Genomic DNA, 23,807 nt, shown 5'->3' with positions numbered 1-23,807 from the left:
TCTATCTCTGACCAAACAGGCTCGGAGCCCAGGGGCTCAAGGGTCACACCCTTGGGCCTCTGCTGGGAACAGGATTAGTCTGGGTTTAAGGTGGACCTCGTAGGTCTGATGAGAGCAGCATTAGTCTGGGGTTAAGGTGGACCTCTTACCCTGAGGATCTGGTCCCCCTCCTCCAGGCCCTCCTTGGCAGCAGGGCTGTCCTCCAACACCCCGGCCACGAAGATGCCCACGTCGTTTCCCCCGGCCAGCCGCAGACCCACACTCTCGCCCTTCTTGAACTTCACCAGCTTCATGCTGGGCCTGGGACACGGGACAGGGTGGGACAGAGGACAGAGTGGGACAGGGAGGGACACGGGACAGGGTGGGACAGGGGACAGGGAGGGACAGGGGACAGAGTGGGACAGGGGACAGGGTGGGACAGGGGACAGGGTGGGACAGGGGACAGGGTGGGACAGAGGAGGGGTGGGACAGAGGAGGGGTGGGACAGAGGACAGAGTGGGACAGAGGACAGAGTGGGACAGGGGAGGGGTGGGACAGAGGACAGAGTGGGACAGGGGAGGGGTGGGACAGGGGACAGGGTGAGACACGGGACAGGGTGGGACAGGGGAGGGGTGGGACAGGGGAGGGGTGGGACAGGGGAGGGGTGGGACAGAGGAGGGGTGGGACAGGGGAGGGGTGGGACAGGGGACAGGGTGGGACAGAGGAGGGGTGGGACAGGGGACAGGGTGGGACACGGGACAGGGTGGGACATGGGACAGGGTGGGACAGGGGAGGGGTGGGACAGGGTGAGACAGGGAGGGGTGGGACAGGGGAGGGGTGGGACAGAGGAGGGGTGGGACAGAGGAGGGGTGGGACAGGGGACAGGGTGGGACAGAGGAGGGGTGGGACAGAGGAGGGGTGGGACAGAGGACAGAGTGGGACAGGGGAGGGGTGGGACAGAGGAGGGGTGGGACAGGGGACAGGGTGAGACATGGGACAGGGGACAGGGTGGGACAGGGGAGACATGGGACAGGGGGGGACAGGGGACAGGGGACAGGGGAGGGGTGGGACAGGGGACAGGGGGGGACAGGGGAGACATGGGCGTTGGTTACACACGATGGTACCTCAGGGACTGGGTTTTCTCAGTCTCAAGGTTCTACTGTATTTCACATGACTTATATTTATTTAAAACTAAAAATTACTAAATCATTTTGAAAACAAATATTTTACTAATTCCTTTAGGATAATCCACGGTGACAGTAGTAAATCATACGCATCGTATTGTTCAGTGGATATGGAGCTGAGCAGAGATGTGTGGTGTTGTTGTGTTCAGACTACATGTTGCTTTGGGCTCGCCAATAACTTTAATCCTAACTTTAATAACAATAATCCTGAGATAACGAAGCGACAGAGACGTCTAGAAGAGACCCGCCGTGGGCTGGCGTTGGGCCGGGAGCGTACCGTAGGATGCTGTCGTCGTGGGCGGCGCTGGGCACAGGGGCGTCGGCCGGGCTGACGGGCAGGTCCACGTCGGGCTGGCCGGGCTGGGCGTACACCGGCTTGGGCTCTGAGGACAAGAGACGTACCATCAGTGACTCGGACCGTCCACAGAGACTCACAGCCAGTCAGTCACACGTCCCCGCACAGCGACGGCGGAGTCCACCCCGCAGGGCGACAGCCGGCTGGCCAGGAGCAGTCAGGGTGCGGCGTCCTGCTCAGGGACACCTCCACACTCGGCTAGGGGATCGAACTAGCGACCTTGCAGTTCCCAGTCAACCTGCTCTACCTCCTGAGCGTCTGCCGCCCCCCCACACACCTGTTTGTGCCGGTGTGTTGCGCTCACACAACACCGGGCCTCTGGTGCCTCGTTGGTCCTCTCCCACTGCGCGCTGCTCTCTAACCCGCGGTCTTCATGAGTTATGATCTGTTGCCTTTCTTTATGCATATAGAGTTAAGAAAAAACACTAAACCGAAACCGCAGGGAGGGGAACAAGTATGGCAGGATGGGGGGGATTATTAGCGCTCGGAGCAAAGTGCCGAGCTCCGTTTGTTTTCCAAAGTGTCGTTGGGGGCGAACTTCACGCCCTCTGGCGCTCTGGATCAAACAGAGCCCCTGATACACACACACACACACACTCTACTTTACCCTGCTAGTACACACACAGCCCCTGATACACACACACACACACACACTCTACTTTACCCTGCTAGTACATACAGACCCCTGATACACACACACACACACACACTCTACTTTACCCTGCTAGTACACACACAGCCCCTGATACACACACACACACACACACTCTACTTTACCCTGCTAGTACATACAGACCCCTGATACACACACACACTCTACTTTACCCTGCTAGTACATACACAGCCCCTGATACACACAAACACTCTACTTTACCACGCCAGTACATAAACCAGAGCGTCCAGTTCGTGGGCGTCTGAACTACTGACTCAACATGCAACTTCAGTAACAAATACAAATAAATCAAACAAAGAAATAAACCCGTCCAGGAACAGATGATCAAACACAGAAGGCCCCCAGCGGCGCACCGTATCCTGGAGGTAAAGGTCAGAGACAGCAGGGGGCTGCTGGCTGGCAGCCCCCTCAGACTACATCAGCCCCTCCTCTACACTCGGCCGGTAAACACTGCAGCCTCCTGGAGCCCAGCGTTGCTAGGGTCTCTTGCTGTTGTCTTCTGGAGCCCAGCGTTGCTAGGGTCTCTTGCTGTTGTCTTCTGGAGCCCAGCGTTGCTAGGGTCTCTTGCTGTTGTCTCCTGGAGCCCAGCGTTGCTAGGGTCTCTTGCTGTTGTCTCCTGGAGCCCAGCGTTGCTAGGGTCTCTTGCTGTTGTCTCCTGGAGCCCAGCGTTGCTAGGGTCTCTTGCTGTTGTCTTCTGGAGCCCAGCGTTGCTAGGGTCTCTTGCTGTTGTCTTCTGGAGCCCAGCGTTGCTAGGGTCTCTTGCTGTTGTCTCCTGGAGCCCAGCGTTGCTAGGGTCTCTTGCTGTTGTCTCCTGGAGCCCAGCGTTGCTAGGGTCTCTTGCTGTTGTCTCCTGGAGCCCAGCGTTGCTAGGGTCTCTTGCTGTTGTCTCCTGGAGCCCAGCGTTGCTAGGGTCTCTTGCTGTTGTCTCCTGGAGCCCAGCGTTGCTAGGGTCTCTTGCTGTTGTCTCCTGGAGCCCAGCGTTGCTAGGGTCTCTTGCTGTTGTCTCCTGGAGCCCAGCGTTGCTAGGGTCTCTTGCTGTTGTCTTCTGGAGCCCAGCGTTGCTAGGGTCTCTTGCTGTTGTCTTCTGGAGCCCAGCGTTGCTAGGGTCTCTTGCTGTTGTCTTCTGGAGCCCAGCGTTGCTAGGGTCTCTGGGTTTTCAAGTTTCCATTAAAGGTAAAAGGCGGCTGTTTGCTCCGAGGGCCTGATCTCAGCCCGCTAGCTGGAATCATTCGGTTCAGACTATCAATAAAAGTAAAAGTATAAAAGTCGTAAGGCACCAACACCATAAAGATCTTGGCCCAGCCAGCGTCTACAAAGACAGGTACTCAGAAACGGTAAACTAGACCTTGTAGGAATTCATTGTGTGGATTCCAGCCACCGACATGATCACTCACGATTCACCTTTCATAAAGTCACCCTATTTAGGCAAAATAACTAGCATCGTTACACATTCCGTTGTAAATAGGGTTTTGTTTTATATTCATTGACCACGTGGTAATAAATAGCATCAGCCGTCTTATGAGGAGGACTATGAAGAGGGGTAACATGGTGGCACAGACGCAGCACAGATAAACAGAGCTCTCAGAGATAAACCACAGGGAGCGTGGTGGTCAGACGGTCTCCAGACCTCACCTGGGAGGGGGGGGAGCTGCTTCTCCTCCCTGGCAACAGAGGACTCCGTGGGCTTGGGCAGGGGGATCTCCTCGGCGATCTTTGCAGTGGAAGAAGTCTTGGACATCCTTTCATCGTCGCGACTTCTGTGACTGCAGGGAGAAAGACAAACTCGTCCATGCGTGGGGAACTCTCTGTGTGTGTGTGTGTGTGTGTGTGTGTGTGTGTGTGTGTGTGTGTGTGTGTGTGTGTGTGTGTGTGTGTGTGTGTGTGTGTGTGTGAGACTGAGAACAGAGGCCGGTTGTGACCTTAGCAGCTGAGCACAACCTTGACTAGGTGAACTTGCCAAAGCCCACCGGGCTGCGGGGTGGACATGATGCACATGAACAAACAGGCGCACAGAAGGAGCCATCAAACCAACATCTCAAGGCTGTGGTCTTGAAGGTCAGGCTGAGCCTCCACCCTCTCCTTTGTTTGGTCTATTTTTAGAGTAGCTTATCCAAGGCGCTTGAGGAGGCAGGACGGCGGCCTGCAGGTGGACCTCAGAGCGCTGCTCTGCATGAGGCCCTTGGTAAGGGAGCGTCTCTAAATGACCACAAAGGTGACGCCGTCAGGCCCCTAGACACACGAGGACCACCAGTCTGACTGGGTGGAAAAGAATTAAAGCGCATCAATCCTAACATCTGATACGGTTCAATTCAATACCATTAAGTATACTTCTGAGCTAGGAGGTAAGAAATTGTAGAAAGGGTGATGCAGACATTTTGTATTACCAGCCCATATATTTGAGCTAAATGACAGTATTCTCTAAAGGATAAGGCAATTCTAACACCTGGTGTTGAAATGTGACCTCTACCTGAATAGTCCTTCTCTATCCGTCAGGTAGACGGTGATAAAGAAACAAAATAATTGGCGAAACCCGAGATGTTGATACACAAAGTGCTAGTCGTAAATGTTCTAAATTGTAGCAGAAGGTACTATTCAATGTGCTAGTATGTTATTTGGGTAAAGTTTCCCAATTTTGTGCAATCTCAACTTTGTGATTATGAATGAAGTGACCTCTTGTTGCGCCATATTTGATAATAATAAATATACTGTGCATCAGTCTGTTGTAGACTACAGTAACTATCTGTCATGACAACACTACCATTTAAGAAGGACAAGCTTGTGTCATTTCCATTCATGTATCCAGCGTCCCCAAAGTAAAGCCAACAATGCTACAATGTCTTCTACTGCCTTGTAGCGTCTACACAAGCATCATCTGTGTACCAAAGAGCAGAGACACCACATCGCTTACCTTCGGCGCCATAGACTTCCATTGTTGTCCCAAAGCACACATTGAAACCAGCCATAGAGCCGTATTGTCAGAGGAAGAAGAAGGGGAGGGGCTGGTGACATTGATGGAGGTTGACGGCTCTACATTTCCTCATTGTTAGGGACACATTGTCGTCTTGCCAACGCAGTGTTTGTACCCCAAAACTACTGCTCCATCGACAAACGGATTATGTGACACTACTTTCTCAGGGCAACACAAAAAGGGGGCGCCATCCCATCATAATTAATGTATTAAACAATTGTATAGTTATGTGATTCATAACAGTGGTGTCTCCGGCACAAATTCAGTCCGTGCGCTGGGATAGATAGCTCCTTCCAAAGGCAGCCTGAGATCATGTCTTACATAGTAAATGTTAAATAATTGAACCGTGTAAATGTACTAGTCTACAACATTACATCACACTGCATCTACGTCTAAAGGGAAATCAACCACTACAGCTACACCCAGCCTTACTAATCCCACTATTAACTATTCATAAACTGTACATCTCTGGAGAAAAGGAATACCAACTCACGGGATTCTCCAACTGTCCGATTATAAAGGGGACATAAACAGCATTGTAAATCAGCAGGACGAGATGGAAACGGTCGAACAGTTCAGACCAGACGCCACTTGAAGAGGTCGGCTCTCCCACTAGCAGGAATACCTTCACTTAAAGAGGATCATGTGGGGCCGTCCCCCCAGAAGAGACAGACCACCAGGAACACACACACAGACACAACCCAGCACTAACAGAAGACACCGTCTCAGAGGTGCTGGGGTCTTTCAAACAGTCAGCAGTTCTCTTCCTTCATTACTTGAGAAGCGGCCGTCTTAATGTCCCGTCGTTGTCGTCGTCGTTGTTGTTGTTGTTGTTGTTGTGCAACGGCTTACCTGCCGTTGCTGATCTGCGGCGGGGAGTGTCTGGAGTGGTCGGAGGGCTCCGACCGGCGGTCCGGGGAGCGGGAGCGGCTGCTGCGGCGTCGGTCATGTGATCGATTGGAATGGTCTGACGCCAGAGAATGGATATCTGAAATGTCTGACGGAAACATGAGCGGCTGTCAGCACCTGGCCGGGCGTGAGGGGGGGGCACGTTCAGGGAGGGGGGGGGGGAGGGGGGGTACATTGCGGCTTGGCTGAAGAGCTGTCTCACCGTCCCTGTCAGAGGCGTTGGCGGAGGGAATGCTGTCGTCGAGGTCAGGGATGTTGAGCAGCGTTGCCCTCTCGTCTCGCTGCACCACCATTTTTAGCTTGCCCTTTGACCTCTCTATCAGCTTCTTGGCATCTATCAAGGAGAGGTTCTCCGTCACCGTGCCGTTAATCTGGGGCGGGCGGGAGAGAGAGAGAGAGAGACTGCAGTCAGAACGTTAGTTCTACTCTGTGATAACGGACCCTTTAGGTCACTGGCTGCTGTGATGAATTGTAATTCACAATGTGTGAAGATGTGAATGGCATCTTCACTGTTTTAAACCATGATGTAAAAGAGGCACATGTTCCAGTCAGGCTGTTGATGTAATAGTCTGCAGCTGGGGCTCATACGTTAATTGAGCCACACCCGTTGTGGTGCTCCTTAAAATGAGTTCTACACCGGAGGGACACACTTCAGTTGTGCCAGCGAAATGACTGTTGTGGTGCTGTTTGTTTTAAGTAAAAATAGGTTTATCTACCAACAACATTGTGCATCAAGGAAACTCTCAAGGAAACCTAGTTATGTAATGTAATATAGTAATGTAATAAAGTAACATGATGATACAAATATATTGTATTTCGTACTATAAAATTGATCATTAGTGATTTAAAAGAAGATCTGAAGAAACATTTTGAACAACTTCAGCTATAATGAACACTGAGGCAGTCTGGTCTTATTTGTCTCTAATGTATGTTAGATTTATGCTAATGTGAGCAGCTGCCCTGCTCAGGGACCAGTCGTCAGGCGGTGGGAGGAGGGGGACTCTGGTGAGAGGAGATCAATAATGTGATGCAGTGGACAGCGTGTCTCTTATGACCTTGGGGTGGCAGGGTGCAGATGAAACCCTTTTTGATGTAACGAGCGGCCCGACCTCAAACCCTACAGGCTCCCGGGACTCCTATTCCAGAACAAACTCCACGGGAATCAAACGGGAAGAAGTCTCCACGTTTCCCCCTCCGACGATACGACACACCGAGGGGCCGATGACCGACACCTTCATCCAACGCACACTTAAATGTCTAGTCATCAACGTGTCACCCCAGCATACACACAGAGCCCTCCCTCCCTCTCCTCCCCCCTCCCCCCCCAGCCCGGGCTCACCCCCCGTCCCCGCCCCCAGCCCGGCCTCCCTCTCCTCCCGCCCCCCCCCGGCCTCACCTTCAGCACCACGTCCCCCTCCTGGATGTTGCCGTCCCGGAACGCCAGGCTCTCGGGGGAGATGTCCTTGACGAAGATGTGGCTGGCGAGGCGGAGGCCATATTCTGCTTACAGAGTGAACGACAGCAACAGAGAGCATGTCAGCACAGAGCCCACCGGCCCGCTGACCGGCCCGCTCGCCGCCCCCCCCCCCCCCCTCTCGCCTCGCCGGGATTTGGCCTTCAGGGGCGCCGTCTTAAGAAGATTAATCGCTCTTTGACTTGGATTTATTGGGCTTTGCTTTAATTTAATTTGGACTATGGTCGGGCAGTTCCCTCATCCTGCCAACTCAATAATCACAATCCCAGGGTCCTTGGGTCTATACTTAGTGCAGACCAAAATGTGGCCGTCTTGCATGTACCGGAAATTTACGAGCCGATAACGGGCGGCGGCGGCGGCGTTGTTGTTCTGACGCCCGGAGTGCGGCGCGACCCTCCCCGCAGTCTGAGAGGCTCACCTTCGTTCTTGCGCGACTTGACGAGCGTGACCTTGGCGGGCCGCGGCGGGGGCGCGTGCTGGGCGCGGCGGTCGGCGCGCGGGGACAGGCTCCGCTCCCGGGACACGCTGCGCTCCCGCTCGCGGTCCCGGCGGCTGCCGCTGCGCCCGCTGCGCCGGCCGGTGGCCCCGCCCACGGCGCTGTAGGCGGCGCTGTAGGCCCCGCTGCGGGCGCTGCGCGTCTCGTAGATCTCCTCGTCGTAGCTGTCCTCCTCCTCGTCGTGCTCCGACATGGTCTCCCGCTCGCCCAGCCGGCCCATGGGCACGTGCACCTTCCTCTTTCGCCTGATTGTCTGACGGGGGGGGGGGGGGGGGCGGAGACAAGAGGACGCAACTCAGCGCGGACGGATCCCAGCCCCCCAGCCCCCCCCGCCCCACACACATACGTCATGTCAACATGCAGCTCGTAAAAACAACAACAACAACAACAACCTGTACATCAAACGCTGGAGGGGCCCGCCTGCCTAACCTCGCTCTGGGCATGGCTTTGGTCTCCCTCACCTCCGTCACCTCCATCCCTCCCTGACTTCTAGTGCACATTCGTTCCTTCGCCGTGCCGACAGACCTGAGAAGACGACGCGTTGCGGTCGCCGCGTCGACGACACTTACAATTTTTGCATTCTTCCCGCTCTTGCGGAGCTGCTGGACGGCGTAGGCGTGCTCCACGTTGTCCATGGACACGGCGTTGACCATGACCACCCTGTCATTCTCCCTGGGGGGGGGGGGCAGAGAGAGAGAGGCAGAGCGAAGGTCAGCTGGACCCTCTTCAGAGGTCACTGAGGAGATGGTGTCTGAAGACAGAGGAGCGGCGTCTCACTGCAGCAGGCCTTCTGCCGGGCCTCCCTTCAGGACATCTGAGATCACGATGGAGGTCTCGCCGCTCTGGAAGTGAGGGTTGTCCCGGCCTCCTGAGATGGCGATGCCAAAGCCAAACCCTGGTGCCTGCACAGAGAGACACGTCAGGACCGGCAGGCAGCAGCAGCATCGTGGGACAAGGACCAGCTGAACACAGTATGAAGGAATCGTGTCTCGAATCCCTCAAAACTGCTGAACGGAGGAAAGGGTAACGTGGTTTGGAATTTGGATTCTGCTTGGTGCAAGGCAGTAAAGAAACAATTATAATGTTATAAAAGATCCACTCTGAAAAAATAAGCCCTTTAATTTAAGTATTGGAATGTAGACAAGGTTTTACTTACTGCACTGATTACACTCAACAACCAAATTTCAAGATTAGAAAACGTTAGGATGCAACCGAGCAGATAGAGCGTATATACTAGGAACAGAACGAATCATTAAAACATGTTAAGGCTGAATGTTTTCCAGTTGGGCTGTGTTCCTATAAAAGGGAGCGGGGGGGGGACGGGTGTGAGCAGTGCTGCTAATCTGTGGCGGTTTATTGTGCAGCGGGTCACGAGGGGGAGAGGGGCGGAGGAAGAGCTCTGTGCTGCTCTGCTCTCCTCACTCTGCACACGCTGGCTCCTGTGAGCCGCCGCCGTCAACACCAGGAGAGTGGTGTGGTGGTGGTGGTGGTGGTGAACACCAGGAGAGTGGTGTGGTGGTGGTGGTGGTGGTGGTGAACACCAGGAGAATGGTGTGGTGGTGGTGGTGGTGGTGGTGGTGGTGGTCAACACCAGGAGAATGGTGTGGTGGTGGTGGTGGTGGTGGTGGTGGTGGTCAACACCAGGAGAGTGGTGTGGTGGTGGTGGTGGTGGTCAACACCAGGAGAATGGTGTGGTGGTGGTGGTGGTGGTGGTGGTGGTCAACACCAGGAGAATGGTGTGGTGGTGGTGGTGGTGGTGGTGGTGGTCAACACCAGGAGAATGGTGTGGTGGTGGTGGTGGTGGTGGTGGTGGTCAACACCAGGAGAATGGTGTGGTGGTGGTGGTGGTGGTCAACACCAGGAGAATGGTGTGGTGGTGGTGGTGGTGGTGGTGGTGGTGGTGGTCAACACCAGGAGAATGGTGTGGTGGTGGTGGTGGTGGTGGTGGTGGTCAACACCAGGAGAATGGTGTGGTGGTGGTGGTGGTGGTGGTGGTGAACACCAGGAGAATGGTGGTGGTGGTGGTGGTGGGTGAACCCGGGGGAGGGGGTGAGGGAGAGCTAGTGAATGCAGTAAAGGCAGGTGAAATACAGACCCTGTGAAGTGTGACTGTGTGCTGTTCCCATATGACAGTCTCCTCCATTGCTGTACTCTGGAAGACAAAAAGCAAGACACAGAAAAGGTTGGTCGAGGGATTTAATTGAACAAAGCACCTCCTGTATGACTCAGCCCAGTGGTGAAGGAGGTGGGATTGGATCCCTTCTTCTGTCCCGGACCTTTAGGCTGTTCGGGAAACATCCACATGTTTGTTACAGGTGCTATAGCCAGGACTGCAGGGGACTCTAAAGAGTCTGTTTCTTGATGGTCTCATACCATTGAGTGAGACCTGCTATCCCGATTAGGAGAGAAGCTCAAACTGCTGGGAAAATGTCTCTGGTTGGCTTCAACATGGAATGCTCCCCAATGGCAAGTGCCCACGCTCGCCTCCACATGCACAACATCAAAAGTGTCCAATCCCATTAACGTAGAAACATCATGACACTTCAACAGAAAAACTAATGGTCTTATTGATTCTGCCTACTTGGTTTTTATGAGTTATGAATTGCTTCTTCTCTGCATGTCCTAATTGGTTTCCACCATGAGCTTCTGGGGACATGAGGAGCCCGCCAGACCCACAGAGGAGAGTCCAAGACTCGATGTGCGACCGTTTTCCTTTCTGTTGACCCTTTATAACGGCCACCTGAGGCCCCCAGCCTTTATTTATTTATTTCTGCAATGCGTTGCAGCGAAAGGCAGCCAGAGAATGTGCTGAGCCACGTTCCACAGCCTCCACTGTTTTACTACAGGACCCAAAACCACCCAAAGCAAACACTCGATTTGAGGCAGACCGTACGTAATCCAAAACCATTGACTGAAACATTTACACACGGAGCGATGCGGACGCGCCTCCCCTCCCGCCGGCAGGGCGGTCTCTGCGTGGGCTGGAGGTCAGCGCGTTCTGAGCTACATGAGGATACGAGCTGCCACTCAAAAGGCTGGCTGGGGATACTATGTTTATATGATCCTGGAAAATATGTATTTCACCGCAAATATATAATTAACGGCAGCACAATGAGCGTTTAATATAGACACAGCATATTGAATTGAGTGAGCATTGGTGTAAATGTTATTGGGACAGACGATATATGCAGCTCAGGCCTAGCCCCTCATGTACACACAAACGGAGGTGAGAGGCTGAACGTGGCCCTCCACATGGCCAGCTGCTCACAGACAGAGCTGGGCTGAGGGGCTGGTCACGAGCTGACGTGCAGAGCACTTCTACCCGTGTTCTCCTGCCTCGTCTCAGTCCGTCTGCAGCGCAGGACTCAAGTGTTTCAGCTCCATTGTCTACCGCCGGAGTCACCCGGCCCCCAGGAGCCACTCTGGAGAACAGAGGTTCCTGAAGCCTGCTGCCACAGAATTAGAATGGAGTAGAAGGTGGTAGACGGAGGCAGGACGAGGGGAACAATAGCATGCTTCTGAGCCGGATGGATAAAGGAGCAGGTCCTCAAGTCCTCTCCTCCCCCTGAGCCAGGTGCGTCCTTCTGGGTGACGTCAAAGGGGCCGGGCAGGTCCTCTCACCCTCACACACATCCAGCAGAGATGGCCGTTCAACTCCCTAGCCTAGACACACTAAACCAGATCAGCATACACTAGTAACCTGTAGTCCATCCACACTTTCTCTCTCCTTGCCCTAGACGCCTCTCCTTGAGCAGGCTGCGGGGACAAGCATCAGACGTTAAACAGCCCTGGATGGACTGCTGTGACATAAAAGCAGGGCCATCACACCGCCCCTTATAACTTATATTGGGGGCATTAGGCTGGAAACCTATTTATCCTGGGAGTAGATTGAAGACCTGTGAACAGATGACCTTAAACGGTCAAATCTGTCACTCTGGCCCTAAAGCTGGCCGGACACACACACACACACACACACACATCCCATCCATATGAAATCCCAAAGGATTTCTGAACTGTTTGCTCCAAAAGCTATGATCACGTTGGGAGAGTTTACCCTACAATGTGATGTGGCTTACTGTTACAAGCAGTATGCAATATGGATACAGGATGAATAAATACTATTATATATACTATCTATAATGTCCGTGAGTCGTGGTCACCAATATTCAGATACAACATAGTCTTTATTGCTGTTGAAGCCTGCATTGCAGCAAAGGGCCCGAGTTCTGCTCTTCCTTAAACATATACCATCCCATCATTGATATCAAGGACGAGTATAGGGTCTAGAATATTTGGTCAGCAGTTCAGCATATTGTGAGAACGCTTAGAGCTCTTCTACCAAACATGGTACCAAAGGAGACTCAGGAAGTGAGGGCTTTTGTTCTGCCCCCGGTTACCCACTGGGTCTGTTACATCACCTGGTCAGGCTCGTTCAAAGCATCGTTTTGTAGTGGTTTGTGACCGGTGGTCCCGGGTACCAGTGGTCCGGGTACCAGTGTTCCCAGGTAGGTGGAGGGGACAATACCTGGCAAACTCAGTTCCCCTGCCTCCCACTGATACAGGAACAGCAGCAGCCCAGGTACAAACCCTCCACAAGAGCACAAAGGTAAGGAAATCGGAAAGGCTTTGAAAAGAGTCATTGGCTTGAAAAAACAGGAGTGCTGAAATCCCTCCTGAAGGTTTACTGTGAGCGGACGGGGATATATACACCTCTGTCCCCTACAGTGGATCAGTGCAGTGGAAATGCTGATGCATTAGAACTTTGCTACATTTGCTTTGGATTTATAGGCGCTTTACCACTGAACTGGAAGGCTAATAAAATACAAGGACACTACATAATTTCATCGGCAACCACGAAGAAACGATGGCTCCCAAATCGTGCTCACGCACGCACACACACACACACACACACACACACACACACACACACACACACACACACACACACACACACACACACACACACACACACACACACACACACACACACACACACACACACACACCCCCCCTTTGGGGACGGAACCTTCACCTCCTGCATCGCCGACTTGCCTGACACATACAGGCTGAATAAAGTTGAATATTTTGGTAATATTGAGGTGAAAATAATAATTAAAAAAAAAGGAAAACATGATATATATTCAAAAGTGAACACATTAAAGAGACGCCATCTGCAGGGCTGATCTCCAACCACGGGGACATGCTTGAACCTAGCCAGGCTAACAGGTTGAGTGGTTCTTCTCCAGTCACCTCTCTGCCCGTCCCCCCCACACCGCAGAGCGCTACGGTGGGTCTGCGCTCAGAAGTGTCCCCCATAAGCTGTGCTGTGCCCTCGTGGCCTGCTTGTAGTTCACCGTGTCACTATCTAGTCATTGAGGAGTTCTTGTGGCCCTGTTGTACATCGCCCTTTATGGCCACGGCCGACGCGTGCCAACAGAGACTCGGCGGAGCGGCGCCAGGGCTGGCAGCCCGTCGCCGCTGAAGGGACAGCGCGACGGCTGGGTCACGCACGGGGGATTAGGACCAGGCAACCTGGGAACGGACACGCTCACACAGATGGAGCGAGCAGCCGAGCATGGGTGATAGGAGAGGAACGCCGTGGCCATATGTATTCAACAGGAACACACGAGCACCACGGTCACATCAGCGGATTCAGTTTGAGGTGATGATAAGAGATGCACCATGAATATCTGTCATATTAATTAACCACAGACAACAGGAAATATGTGTTACTGTGAATGATGATGTATTCAGATAATATTTTTATCTAATGCTACGAATAGAGTTGATAATTCAAAGCCAATATTGCTTCCAGTGGCTTGACCGTCGGGCTTACAGGGCCCCTGTGCTTTGGTTCCTAGTACATTAGGGAACAAAATAGAAAACATGTCATCCCCCGTTTGGACTTTTTTCACAGTCGCAGAAGGACTACAGCACGACTGCTACTGCAATACGAGTTCAGCTCGGGTTCCAAGAGGAGGGAACAAGTCGACTAGTTTTAACCAGGGATGCAAGAGATACCAGAAACTCTAATGGAATACATTCTCTTTGAGCAAAGGTGTGCAAAAACAAGTCTGCGATAGTTTCAACCAATGCACACCTATGGAGTGTTAAACCTGTTTAATATACAGTCTATGTGCTTTACAGCCACACAGGAGCTCCACTGATATCTTTACCTGCTTTTCCCAGTCGTAGAGCTGGCAGGAAACACTTCTCAACAGTGATATTAATGTTATATGGGAACATTTTTGAAACGTGAGACGAATCCTGTTGGATTGTGTTTGAGTTGGGCTATTCTGTAGGACAGGGTGCTTGGCCTATTGTGTAGAAAAATTGACCAACGATGGCTCTGCAGAGGAGTGCTGCTGCCCGCCGGCAGAGTGTCTCAGAGTGTCCACACATCTAGACTCACGGGACTCATCCTGTTAATATCGCTCAACAAAAATAACACTTTCAAACCACTCAACTCCTAATGAGATGTGTAACATTATGCCATGCCGAAGGCTTTATTTTGGACTGCATTATATATCCTGTGTCAAAACTTTACCACAACACATATTCAACTATAAAATAGATTTCTAAGGTGTCATGAACTATAATTTATTCAAATATTTGTTGCAATCGTTCATGGTTTGCTCGTTCTTGTTTATTCGAGTACACTTTTGCGTTTGATGACATGACAAATCTGGCATGACAAATCTTTTTGTCAATATGGATTTAAAAAAATCCATATTGTGCTTCCCTTTGGTAATCACTGTCATTATTAATGCATTATAAACACTGACATGTACTAGGATGAGAGGGAAAACAATAACCTAATTACCCAATGTTTTTAACAGTACAGTGCATGCTGTGAAATAATATTAACACCAACCAAAACATTTATCTTAACTTAACCAACGCTGGTAGTTTGGCTAACAGTTACTAAGGAACATTAAGAGTATTACTAATCAAGAATAGTATCAACATAAAAAGCCCCCATCAAGCTTGCTGATGAGAGAGAGGAATTGGACTGAGGCTGAAACAATGGATATAGCTTAATAAGAGCCTGACAGTCGGCCCAGGGTGGTTCGTCCTCTGATTAACCGGCTAGATGTGCTGCAGCTGCATGGTTTAGGGGCACGGCAGAATCTTATTCAATTTTGGCTGCCATGGGACAGCGGTCCTAAAAATAACCATGATTAATTCTGCCGTTGTGATGTGCCGCAACAGAGTTAAGTGAGAACTGCTGGATGAATGCTGGTGAACACAGACCGCCTCTCAACACCCGGAGTCAACAGAAACATGTGACACGAGGATACTGACGGACTCTGTCGGCTCCCCTACGCCCAGTATTAGCGGGTGGAGGATTTCACTTCACAAACCAGCTGATGGTTAATTCTGACAAATTCATCTAATACTGGAACTAGCAAACCCTTCCCGATGCATGACTGATGGAACCCAGCAGAGGAACAACATCCAAAAGAGGACTCACTGCATTATCCTGCATTGGAGTGGGGGTCCATCCAGCGACTCAAAACACCCTGTCACTTCAACAATGACAATCACACATACACCCCGAGGTGTGTGTGTGGACAAGTCAAATCACACCTTAGAGCAACGTTTTAGGTGAGATGTTTAGATCTCACGACACAACAAAAAATCTGTGATGACAGGAAACCAGCGAGCCCGGCAAACAAAGTGAAGGTCTCGTCTAGTGGAGACACAAGGGCCTGCAGAACATTGTGTTTCAGTTGCAACCTGAGCCGACTGTGGGACCTCTTACCTGCTCACTCGCAGCGCAGGTAAAAACAAGCACCATCAGATTGATTGATGAGATCAGGGATTGAGAATGATGTGCTTACGACTGCTGACATCTGCTGAAACTCGCCTGCCTCTGGGAATAACAATATTCAAATGCTGGTCTGAGGAGCACGCTGTAGCACCAGGGAGGGGGTCCCCCGGGGGGGCTAGTGACGCTCTGCACATAGGATGGGGTTCAGCCCACTACACTGCAGCTCAACTAGCGAGGGCCGTGGGAGAGAGGGCTGCAGCATCACCAAACAGATCAAAGGTACATTTACAACAAATACAACTGATTATAGTTTAAGAACATTAGCAGCCACTGAACAAAGGAACGGGTAAATGACTGGGACTTCTGCCACATTGCCTTCAACGAGTTGGACTGCAAGAATAATAGCATTTATCATGTTTGTAGTATGTTTACATTAAATGTCAAAAGGTACTTACATCTTTGTATGCTGGTCATCACAGCAGACATGTAAAAACAAAAAAAAACAAAAAAAAGGCTTCCCACACCCACAGTCTGCTCCCTACATCCAGTCAGAGCCTATTTAGATTTAAAAATAAAAAAAGAGCCAGTGTGCCTCCAGTAGAGCTCTACAGTAGGAGCTGGGTGCGTTCCTCCCCATCACACCCCCCTCTCCGTCCCTCCTCTTCCTCTCGGGGAGCCGTCTCGAGGCGGAGCTACGGGGCGGGCAGGCCGAGCGCCGCGTCAGAGACGAGCTAAGTTCACCACTACGCCGTCACCGCCTCCGTCTCCCTGGTGGATCTGTGCTTTCTCTCCCAACATTGTTCTGTTCATTTCTTTGCTCCTCTTCCTCTCCCCCTCTCGTCTCCACGCTCAGAGCACGGAGGCGGGGCCCTCCCGGCGGCGCTGTGTGTGGGATCTGCAGTGCTGCTACGGCACGGGGCGCCTCTGAGCTAGCATCCGTCCGCAGTGTAAACTGCTGTATCGGAGTTAACCCTCGCAGCGCCACGGCAGAGTCCCATCAATCCGCCCTGCGTGTGGTACATTACAATAATGACCTTCCTGCACAGGTGTGCTGCATTGCATGCATAAATTAGGGCCGACGTTAACAATTACAAGGCGACACACGTTAGCAAAGACAACACAGAGCTAGCCCTAGAGGAGCCATGCAGCAGTGGGACTGCGGATGCGTATGGATAATGCTAATCAGCAATGGAAGATATTTGCTTTGCTAACTTGTTGTTGAGGTGGATTTTTAAGGCAGCTATAAATAAAACCTGGTTTAAAAGCTCCAACCCATATACAGAAATTGTGATGTGAAAAATGTGAAGTGGGATTAGAGTCAGGGGAATAGATCAGACATGTATTCCCCAGTCCACAAAAGCATAACATGAGCTTCCATAATATGGTTTAAATAAATACTTATTCTACCACTACATTATTTTAGGGGATAACATTAAGAAGGATAACATTGCTAATGCAAATGTATTGCTAACATCTGCGGCAAACTGAAGCGTTCAGTAGATGCCATTATCTAGTGTATCATAATTTACACAATCCATAGACCAGCAAAAATAAATGTATTATACTGCAATTCCTTCCAATACACTTTCTGTCAGAGCTGTGTGTGCAACTAGCTGAGCAAAAGTCAGAGCAAAGATGAGCTGGATGCTTAGAAGCCTTGCTCCATAGCCGACAGAGGAGTAACAACAGCATCAGCACCAGTATTCAGCTCTGATAAATAATAAGCCTGTATGTCCTTGGTATGCATAAAAGCCAGTGTGGTTTGCTGAAGCCATTACAACTGATTGGGAGTGTGTTATCACAACAGGGCAATAGCGCGACTATTCCCTGTATACTGACCCTTATATGTTCAGCCAAATCCCTCATATATTGTCAAATGCTGTGGTTCACAGGACCAAACTTTTTTTTTTGTTGTGTGGCTGACAAACCAGCAAGCCAGCGACTGACAATCAATAATTTTGTTCAGAAAATAAAACACAGAAATGTGTGTGCATGCACCCCACTGCCTTATTGAAATCATCCAATACACTTGCCAGGCCATTGGTCAGGCTATATCCTACCAGGATACATTTACTTCCCTGATTGAGAAGCCATGGGGTGGTGACAGTCAGATTCCTTGCATATCTACCCCATTCCACGAGCCTCCCCCCGGCGGTCTATAATTAATCATGTCCACATCCACCAGGAGACACATGTAAGGGACATGGGTGTAAGTCTCTGTAACTCGAACTCCTGAAGTCCCACATCCGCTGAACCTCTTCAGCCCTCTGTGTACTACTGCTGGGACCAGGATGTGGTGGAGAACTGGAGAACTGAACTGGCTTCAACCTCTCCTCTAAAGCGACTGTTGTTGTTTGGAGCCTCGGTTTCACTATTCTTTGGCTGCTTTCATTCACTTTCCTGAATGGTTTAAGGTAAAACCACGGAAACAATACGTCGGACACAAAAAACTAAATAAAGTGGGTTACCAGAACCCCTCATCCACCTCCTTCTGCTGCCTGTTCCAGGGCTCCTCATGGGGAACTGGAGCCTGTCCCAGCAGACGGGAGGGGGAGCAGACAGCCGGCACTAGGACCACACACAGCACTCAGCCACGGCTCGTCTGGGGTCTCAAATTAGCCTTGCTAGCAAGTCTTTCGAGTTTGAAAGTGGTAGTATACATAAGAAACACATGGCAACAAGTGAACATACAAAGTACTACAATAAACCTGGACATTAACCTGGAAACCTCCAAATAACAAATAGTATATCTCAAACTTTACGTACATACACCATCTTTCAGAATATCTGAATTATTACTTTTATACTCTATACTCTGCTATGGACCTTGTACTAGTGTCTGTGATAAATAAAGAATTGAATTGAATTATTTGTGATTGTATTGGCTTGGGTCATACAGTTCATATTAGAGGTGGGCGGTATGACATTGTATTTGATGACATTGATATCAACAAGTCATCACAGACATCTACTTTAGTTATGGAACAAGGAAACAAGCTGAAAAACTAACGTCTCAAAAGCATTGATGTATTACAGAACGCTCACAATGCACACACACTTAAATCCCCTCATCAGCAAACTGCCATTCACTACACTATTTTACAATTGGATTAAACAGTGAAACTCTGTTATTATTAATCCTCTAAACACATAGGATATTTTGGTGGAAGGAGGAAATGCGGCAGTAGGACACAATTGTTTGTCCATTTTTTTTTTTTTCCTGTAGAATGGTCAAGTGCCTGATGTAAAAATAGAACAGTCTACACAGAGGATTTACCATTTTTCTAAATGTTTTATTATGTAATCTATTTTTATTGTTACAGATCAAAGTTGTCTCTTTTTCATACAACTTTTAAATGTATGTGAGCCTAAGATGTCTGTGTGCTGCGTTCATTTACAACAAACCAGTAGATCTTTTTAGGTGAGCTGATCAAAACCACTTTGCATGTCAAAATATTTGACAATAGCTGCAAAATGATCAGAAATATCTGGATATTATTTGTTGCCCACGTCGCCCACCCCTACATAATAATTGACCGTAGGGATAGAAACATCTCATCACTGGTAACAGCGCTGGTCTGAAACCATTCTGAGACCAGCAGCTTCTCTCAAGCACTACAGCGGAGCTCTGTGATGATATAAGCGGAGCCTGGGAATCTGTCTGAAGCACACATGGCCTGAGCCCCTGAACTCAATCAGCCCTGTGGAAGTTATCAGCGCCCCACACACACAGCAGGAATGTGCTGATAAGCACAAACGCCCGGCTGCATCCCACTGTCTCTCCCTCACACTGATTTAAGCCAAGACAAAAGGGGCAATAAACGTTTATAAAAGGAGCCACGACCACCGTTTAGAGAAGGAGCAGATTCTGACTGGAAGGGTTTGAAATGGGAAAGCCTTATTAATTATAATTATATGGAATCCCAAATAACAATTTACAACTATAGGTATATATACAGGCATTAAGCCTGATTGGGATTCTGATTCATTGGAGCCACCATTTCGATACCTGCTGTATTTTGAATTAAGGCAACAAATGGCCTGGCAATTAAGAAACTGCTGTCCAGCCTCACATGCAGACCTACATAGTACCACAACATAGGTGACTCCTCTGCAACACATTGGGATGGAGGGTTTATTCAAGTTTATTTCCATCTTGGTTTGGTTTCTGTTATGCGTCTCAAAGCTCCCATCAAAGAAACATTTCCAGTTTACTTACAAATTGCTCTAAAATGCATGCCTTTAGGCAGCGTGTAGCCTAAACCCATTCATTCAAATCATTAGAAAGCAGTAAAATATACAAGTCTTCATCTAAATTTGTCGACGGCTGATGCACAACTTTTTATTAATAGGACCATTGATGTCCTGACTATTTGCTTGATCCTTGTCTTGTTAGAATCAGTAGTTATTTTACACACTACGGAACTGTAGTCCGATCTTATCCTATGTGTATGATCTTCCTGAATTCAAAGATTGACTTTGAACATATTCCAAATAAATAAGAATGTCTACACTAGAAGTAGTTCACATTATATTGTCTAAAGCTTAACAGAAACAGAAGCTGGTTCCTGCTCTTTAAGTCGCATATCAATATTCAACAGGTGACCTGGAGGCTGTCTGATCACCAACTAAACCACCAAGGAGGACCTCACGCCCAAACATCTCCTCACGCAAGAAGGGCCAGCACCTCCACCACCTCAACACCAGATGTTCACCACCACTCTCTGGGTCGGCGTGTGTCTCAGTCCTGCAGGACATCACTCAGATAACCAGCCTCCCAGTAACCTACTAGTTCAGTCCTGCAGGACATTACCAGCCTCCCAGTAACCTACTAGTTCAGTCCTGCAGGACATCACGCAGATAACCAGCCTACCAGTAACCTACTAGTTCAGTCCTGCAGGACATTACCAGCCTCCCAGTAACCTACTAGTTCAGTCCTGCAGGACATCACTCAGATAGCCAGCCTCCCAGTAACCTACTAGTTCAGTCCTGCAGGACATCACTCAGATAGCCAGTCTCCCAGTAACCCTCCCATCGGAGCTGCTCTCCAGCACCAGACCACAACAAGACGAGCCACTGGGTGACCTTCTGTCCGCAGAGGAACACAGACAGGACGGCTGCCTGCGGGTGTCGGCTCAGCCCTCACTGCGTGGCTGAAGCAGCAGCACCACTGGTTATCGTGCATATATGCTCTCTTTTTTAACCAGTGAAGCCTCTTTGGTCAGTGCATCCCTGCTGGCCGACATTTTGTCCCACAGGCTAGCTGTAGCTATCGCTATCTGGTGGTGCGGCACGCAGCGGACTGAGACAGCTGACAGCCCGCTACTGGTTACCGACCGCGCTGTCTGCACCGCCTGCATAATGTCCGATCAACAATAACGGCGTAGGACGGTAAACGTTGTGGTTAAGCCCCCGACCACATAGCTGTTAGCTCGAACGCTAACCAGAGCGCATAGCGCAGAGACGCAACGCCGCTAGAGCGCCTAGCCGCGCCGCTAGCGCGCCTAGCCGCCGCGCCGCTCGCCGCTGCGCCGCCGCTAGCGCGCCTCCACCCGCAGCGCGCCTCGGCTGGACGAAACACACAGGAAAACAACGCAAGAAAAGCAATCACCTTGACAGAGCCGTGGTCCTCAGTTCGTTGTGGCTGAACCCCCCCTTACGCCAAAGGAATTACTAGTTTTCCTCGTGGCTCCAAAGCAGCCGCACTGCAATGGCAGCACTGGACGCCTTCCCCCCTCCGCTGGTGCACTTGGATCTCCCTCACCGCGCGGTGACAGTGACAGGCTCGCTAGGAATAGACCATCGAGATTTATCCCCGGGTGGACCGGGGATGCAGCCTCCTCGGAGGTGCAGACTCAGAGCAGCATCTCTTCACGCAACGCCGAGCGCCATTCCGCCGGGGAGGTGGAGACCGTCGATGAAATTAATGAAGCTCCCGGATCAGATCTGTATTTAGCTTTAGAGTATTGGTTTAAAACGCATGGTTCACACACACTGCGAGTGCAGTCTAAAAACGTAAAGCAAAAAGGTCAAACCAATGCTTTTTTTTGTGTTGATACTTTTTTCTTTGGGCTGTCTGTCAATCACTTGAGCTTTCTGACTAATGGCAATGGGACAGGAGCTGAAGTGATGGCCCACATTAACAATATTTACTACATTATTTTACCTTTTGATGCGTCTTCAGTTGTTATGTTTAAAACAGGCTCTTGCGTTAAGGATATTAAGTTAATTACTTATTACTGGTATAATGCTGTCAGATGTACAGCTTTGTTTTTTGCTGGTTGTATTTCCTTTACTCTACTGGAATGTGGGCTTTTTTGCCAACTGAGAACATATATATATATATATATATATATATATATATATATATATTACATCTAGGTATTCAGATGATGGCAGCAGCATTTTACCCTTTAAATGTAATAGTTGCTATTGCTAATCATGTGCAACTCTATTTTGCCAACATCACCTGTGCTGTTATACGACTTTAGGATACAGCAAGATGTAAAATAACAATGTTCATTAAACTAAGCTTATCTTCTAGGGATTGCAATGCCCAATAACATAATGATAACAGGCCTGTGTATTCCTCATGGTGTGCATGCGGTATTACAATTATATCAATATACAGTAGAAAATAAATTGTGCATTGCACCAATATCTCCTATCTAATCCCTGCTCATTGAGTTCCATGCATTGGGTCTTTTCCTATCCCATAGATGTGTCACGTGTCTCTGGTCTTCTCTAGAAGTCTGTAAAGTCTATGTGTCCCCTTCCATATGTTCTTCTATTTACACTTGATGATGATAGTGTGACCGTTCTTGTCACCTCTGCCTCCTGCCCTAATGAGCAGGAGGAGGCGACTGGTGGAGCCGTGGTGGTGGGGGGGGGGGGGGGGGGGAATAAAATGCTGGAGGAGCAAAGAGGTCCCGCAATGTTGCTGACGTAAGGCTCTTCACTGCAGAACCCATTGGGAGGATCAGGAGGAGGGGGGGAAGGGGGTAGGGGAGTGTGTGTGTGTGTGTGTGTGTGTGTGTGTGTGTGTGTGTGTGTGTGTGTGTGTGTGTGCCTGTGTGCGTATTGGTGGTGTGTGTGTGTGGAGGGGGGGGGGGGGGGTCTAGGATGAAGAGGGTGGGTTGGCCAAGGTCATAAGAATAATATAAACAAGGGCGGTCGTTCACAGACATCAGGTCGCACAACAAATGAACAACGTATTTCTCCAGATGGAAACGGTATGAAATGTATTTCAGCGGAGTCATATGTGACAAGGTCAGCGGGGTGGAGAACTGCAGCTGTTGTTTATTTATGACCTGCGAGCCTGCACCCGTTCTAGGGTTTCTAACGTTAAAAGAGGTGAATATGAACTGGTGAGGTGGTGAACAGGGTCTGAGACATCATCCGTCATGTGGGATGATCAATTATTCAAAAGTTACAAGGCCACCCGCCAAGAACAATATCAGCCAATCAAAAGACAATCACCCTTCTCAGTGTAAACATATATGATACTGCAACTTTCTGATCCCGAGAGGAGTCACTTGTCTTGTCTGGTTTCACTGCCTCATGCTTCCTATACAAGTCCTTGAAACACCCTCCCGTTTAAACAATAGTGTCTAAAATATAAAATGACGACAGGAGGTTGGAAAATGACTGTCTTTTTTGTACAGTGAAACGCCGTGGAGTTGTATGCTTTAGGAGGCTCCCATGCACGCTGCACAGGAGAATAGAACTGATCCAGATTGGCTGCATGACAATTCTGAAATGATTTTGTAATCATGAAATGCAACCCTGCAGCAACCCTGAACTCTCAGCCCCGTCATCTGACCCATAGCAGACCCGATAGCAGCATACCGCAGTTGCTAAAAGATGAGGGACTATAAAATATTATTTTGTTGTTTATTGTGTGACATTCTCTTTAGTAGATATTTTTCTAGAGGTGTCAATTTTCTCTTGTGTCCTCCTTTGTACAATCAACCAATGGCACCTTCATGTAGGTGC

The 23,807-nt window shown here is 49.9% G+C and overlaps 1 protein-coding gene across 6 annotated transcripts in view; it reads right to left on the bottom strand.

Annotated features, from left to right (window-relative positions):
- Nucleotides 1–21,546, bottom strand: part of tjp1b (tight junction protein 1b) — a 39,851-nt gene extending 18,305 nt beyond the window's left edge. For 4 of the 6 annotated variants that reach the window (XM_084477632.1, XM_084477634.1, XM_084477635.1 and 1 more), the window contains exons 1-11: nt 21,424–21,546; nt 10,134–10,190; nt 8,816–8,940; nt 8,608–8,710; nt 7,961–8,291; nt 7,465–7,571; nt 6,271–6,439; nt 6,012–6,156; nt 3,824–3,954; nt 1,441–1,546; nt 150–300 (exon numbers count right to left, since the gene is read on the bottom strand). In XM_084477632.1, the coding sequence (XP_084333758.1) occupies nt 150–300; nt 1,441–1,546; nt 3,824–3,954; nt 6,012–6,156; nt 6,271–6,439; nt 7,465–7,571; nt 7,961–8,291; nt 8,608–8,710; nt 8,816–8,940; nt 10,134–10,181 (1,416 nt within the window). In that variant the 5' untranslated portion in view covers nt 10,182–10,190; nt 21,424–21,546. The remainder of the gene's footprint in view (nt 1–149; nt 301–1,440; nt 1,547–3,823; nt 3,955–6,011; nt 6,157–6,270; nt 6,440–7,464; nt 7,572–7,960; nt 8,292–8,607; nt 8,711–8,815; nt 8,941–10,133; nt 10,191–21,423) is intronic. The other 2 variants (XM_084477633.1, XM_084477637.1) reach the window with 1 other exon arrangement.
- Between the last annotated feature and the right edge of the window lie 2,261 nt (nt 21,547–23,807).

Source organism: Micromesistius poutassou, assembly GCF_964030765.1.
Source record: "Micromesistius poutassou genome assembly, chromosome: 13".
In the NCBI taxonomy this organism is placed as follows: domain Eukaryota; kingdom Metazoa; phylum Chordata; class Actinopteri; order Gadiformes; family Gadidae; genus Micromesistius; species Micromesistius poutassou.
Note: the sequence above shows the minus strand (reverse complement) of the source record. Positions and strands in the feature narration are given on the sequence as shown.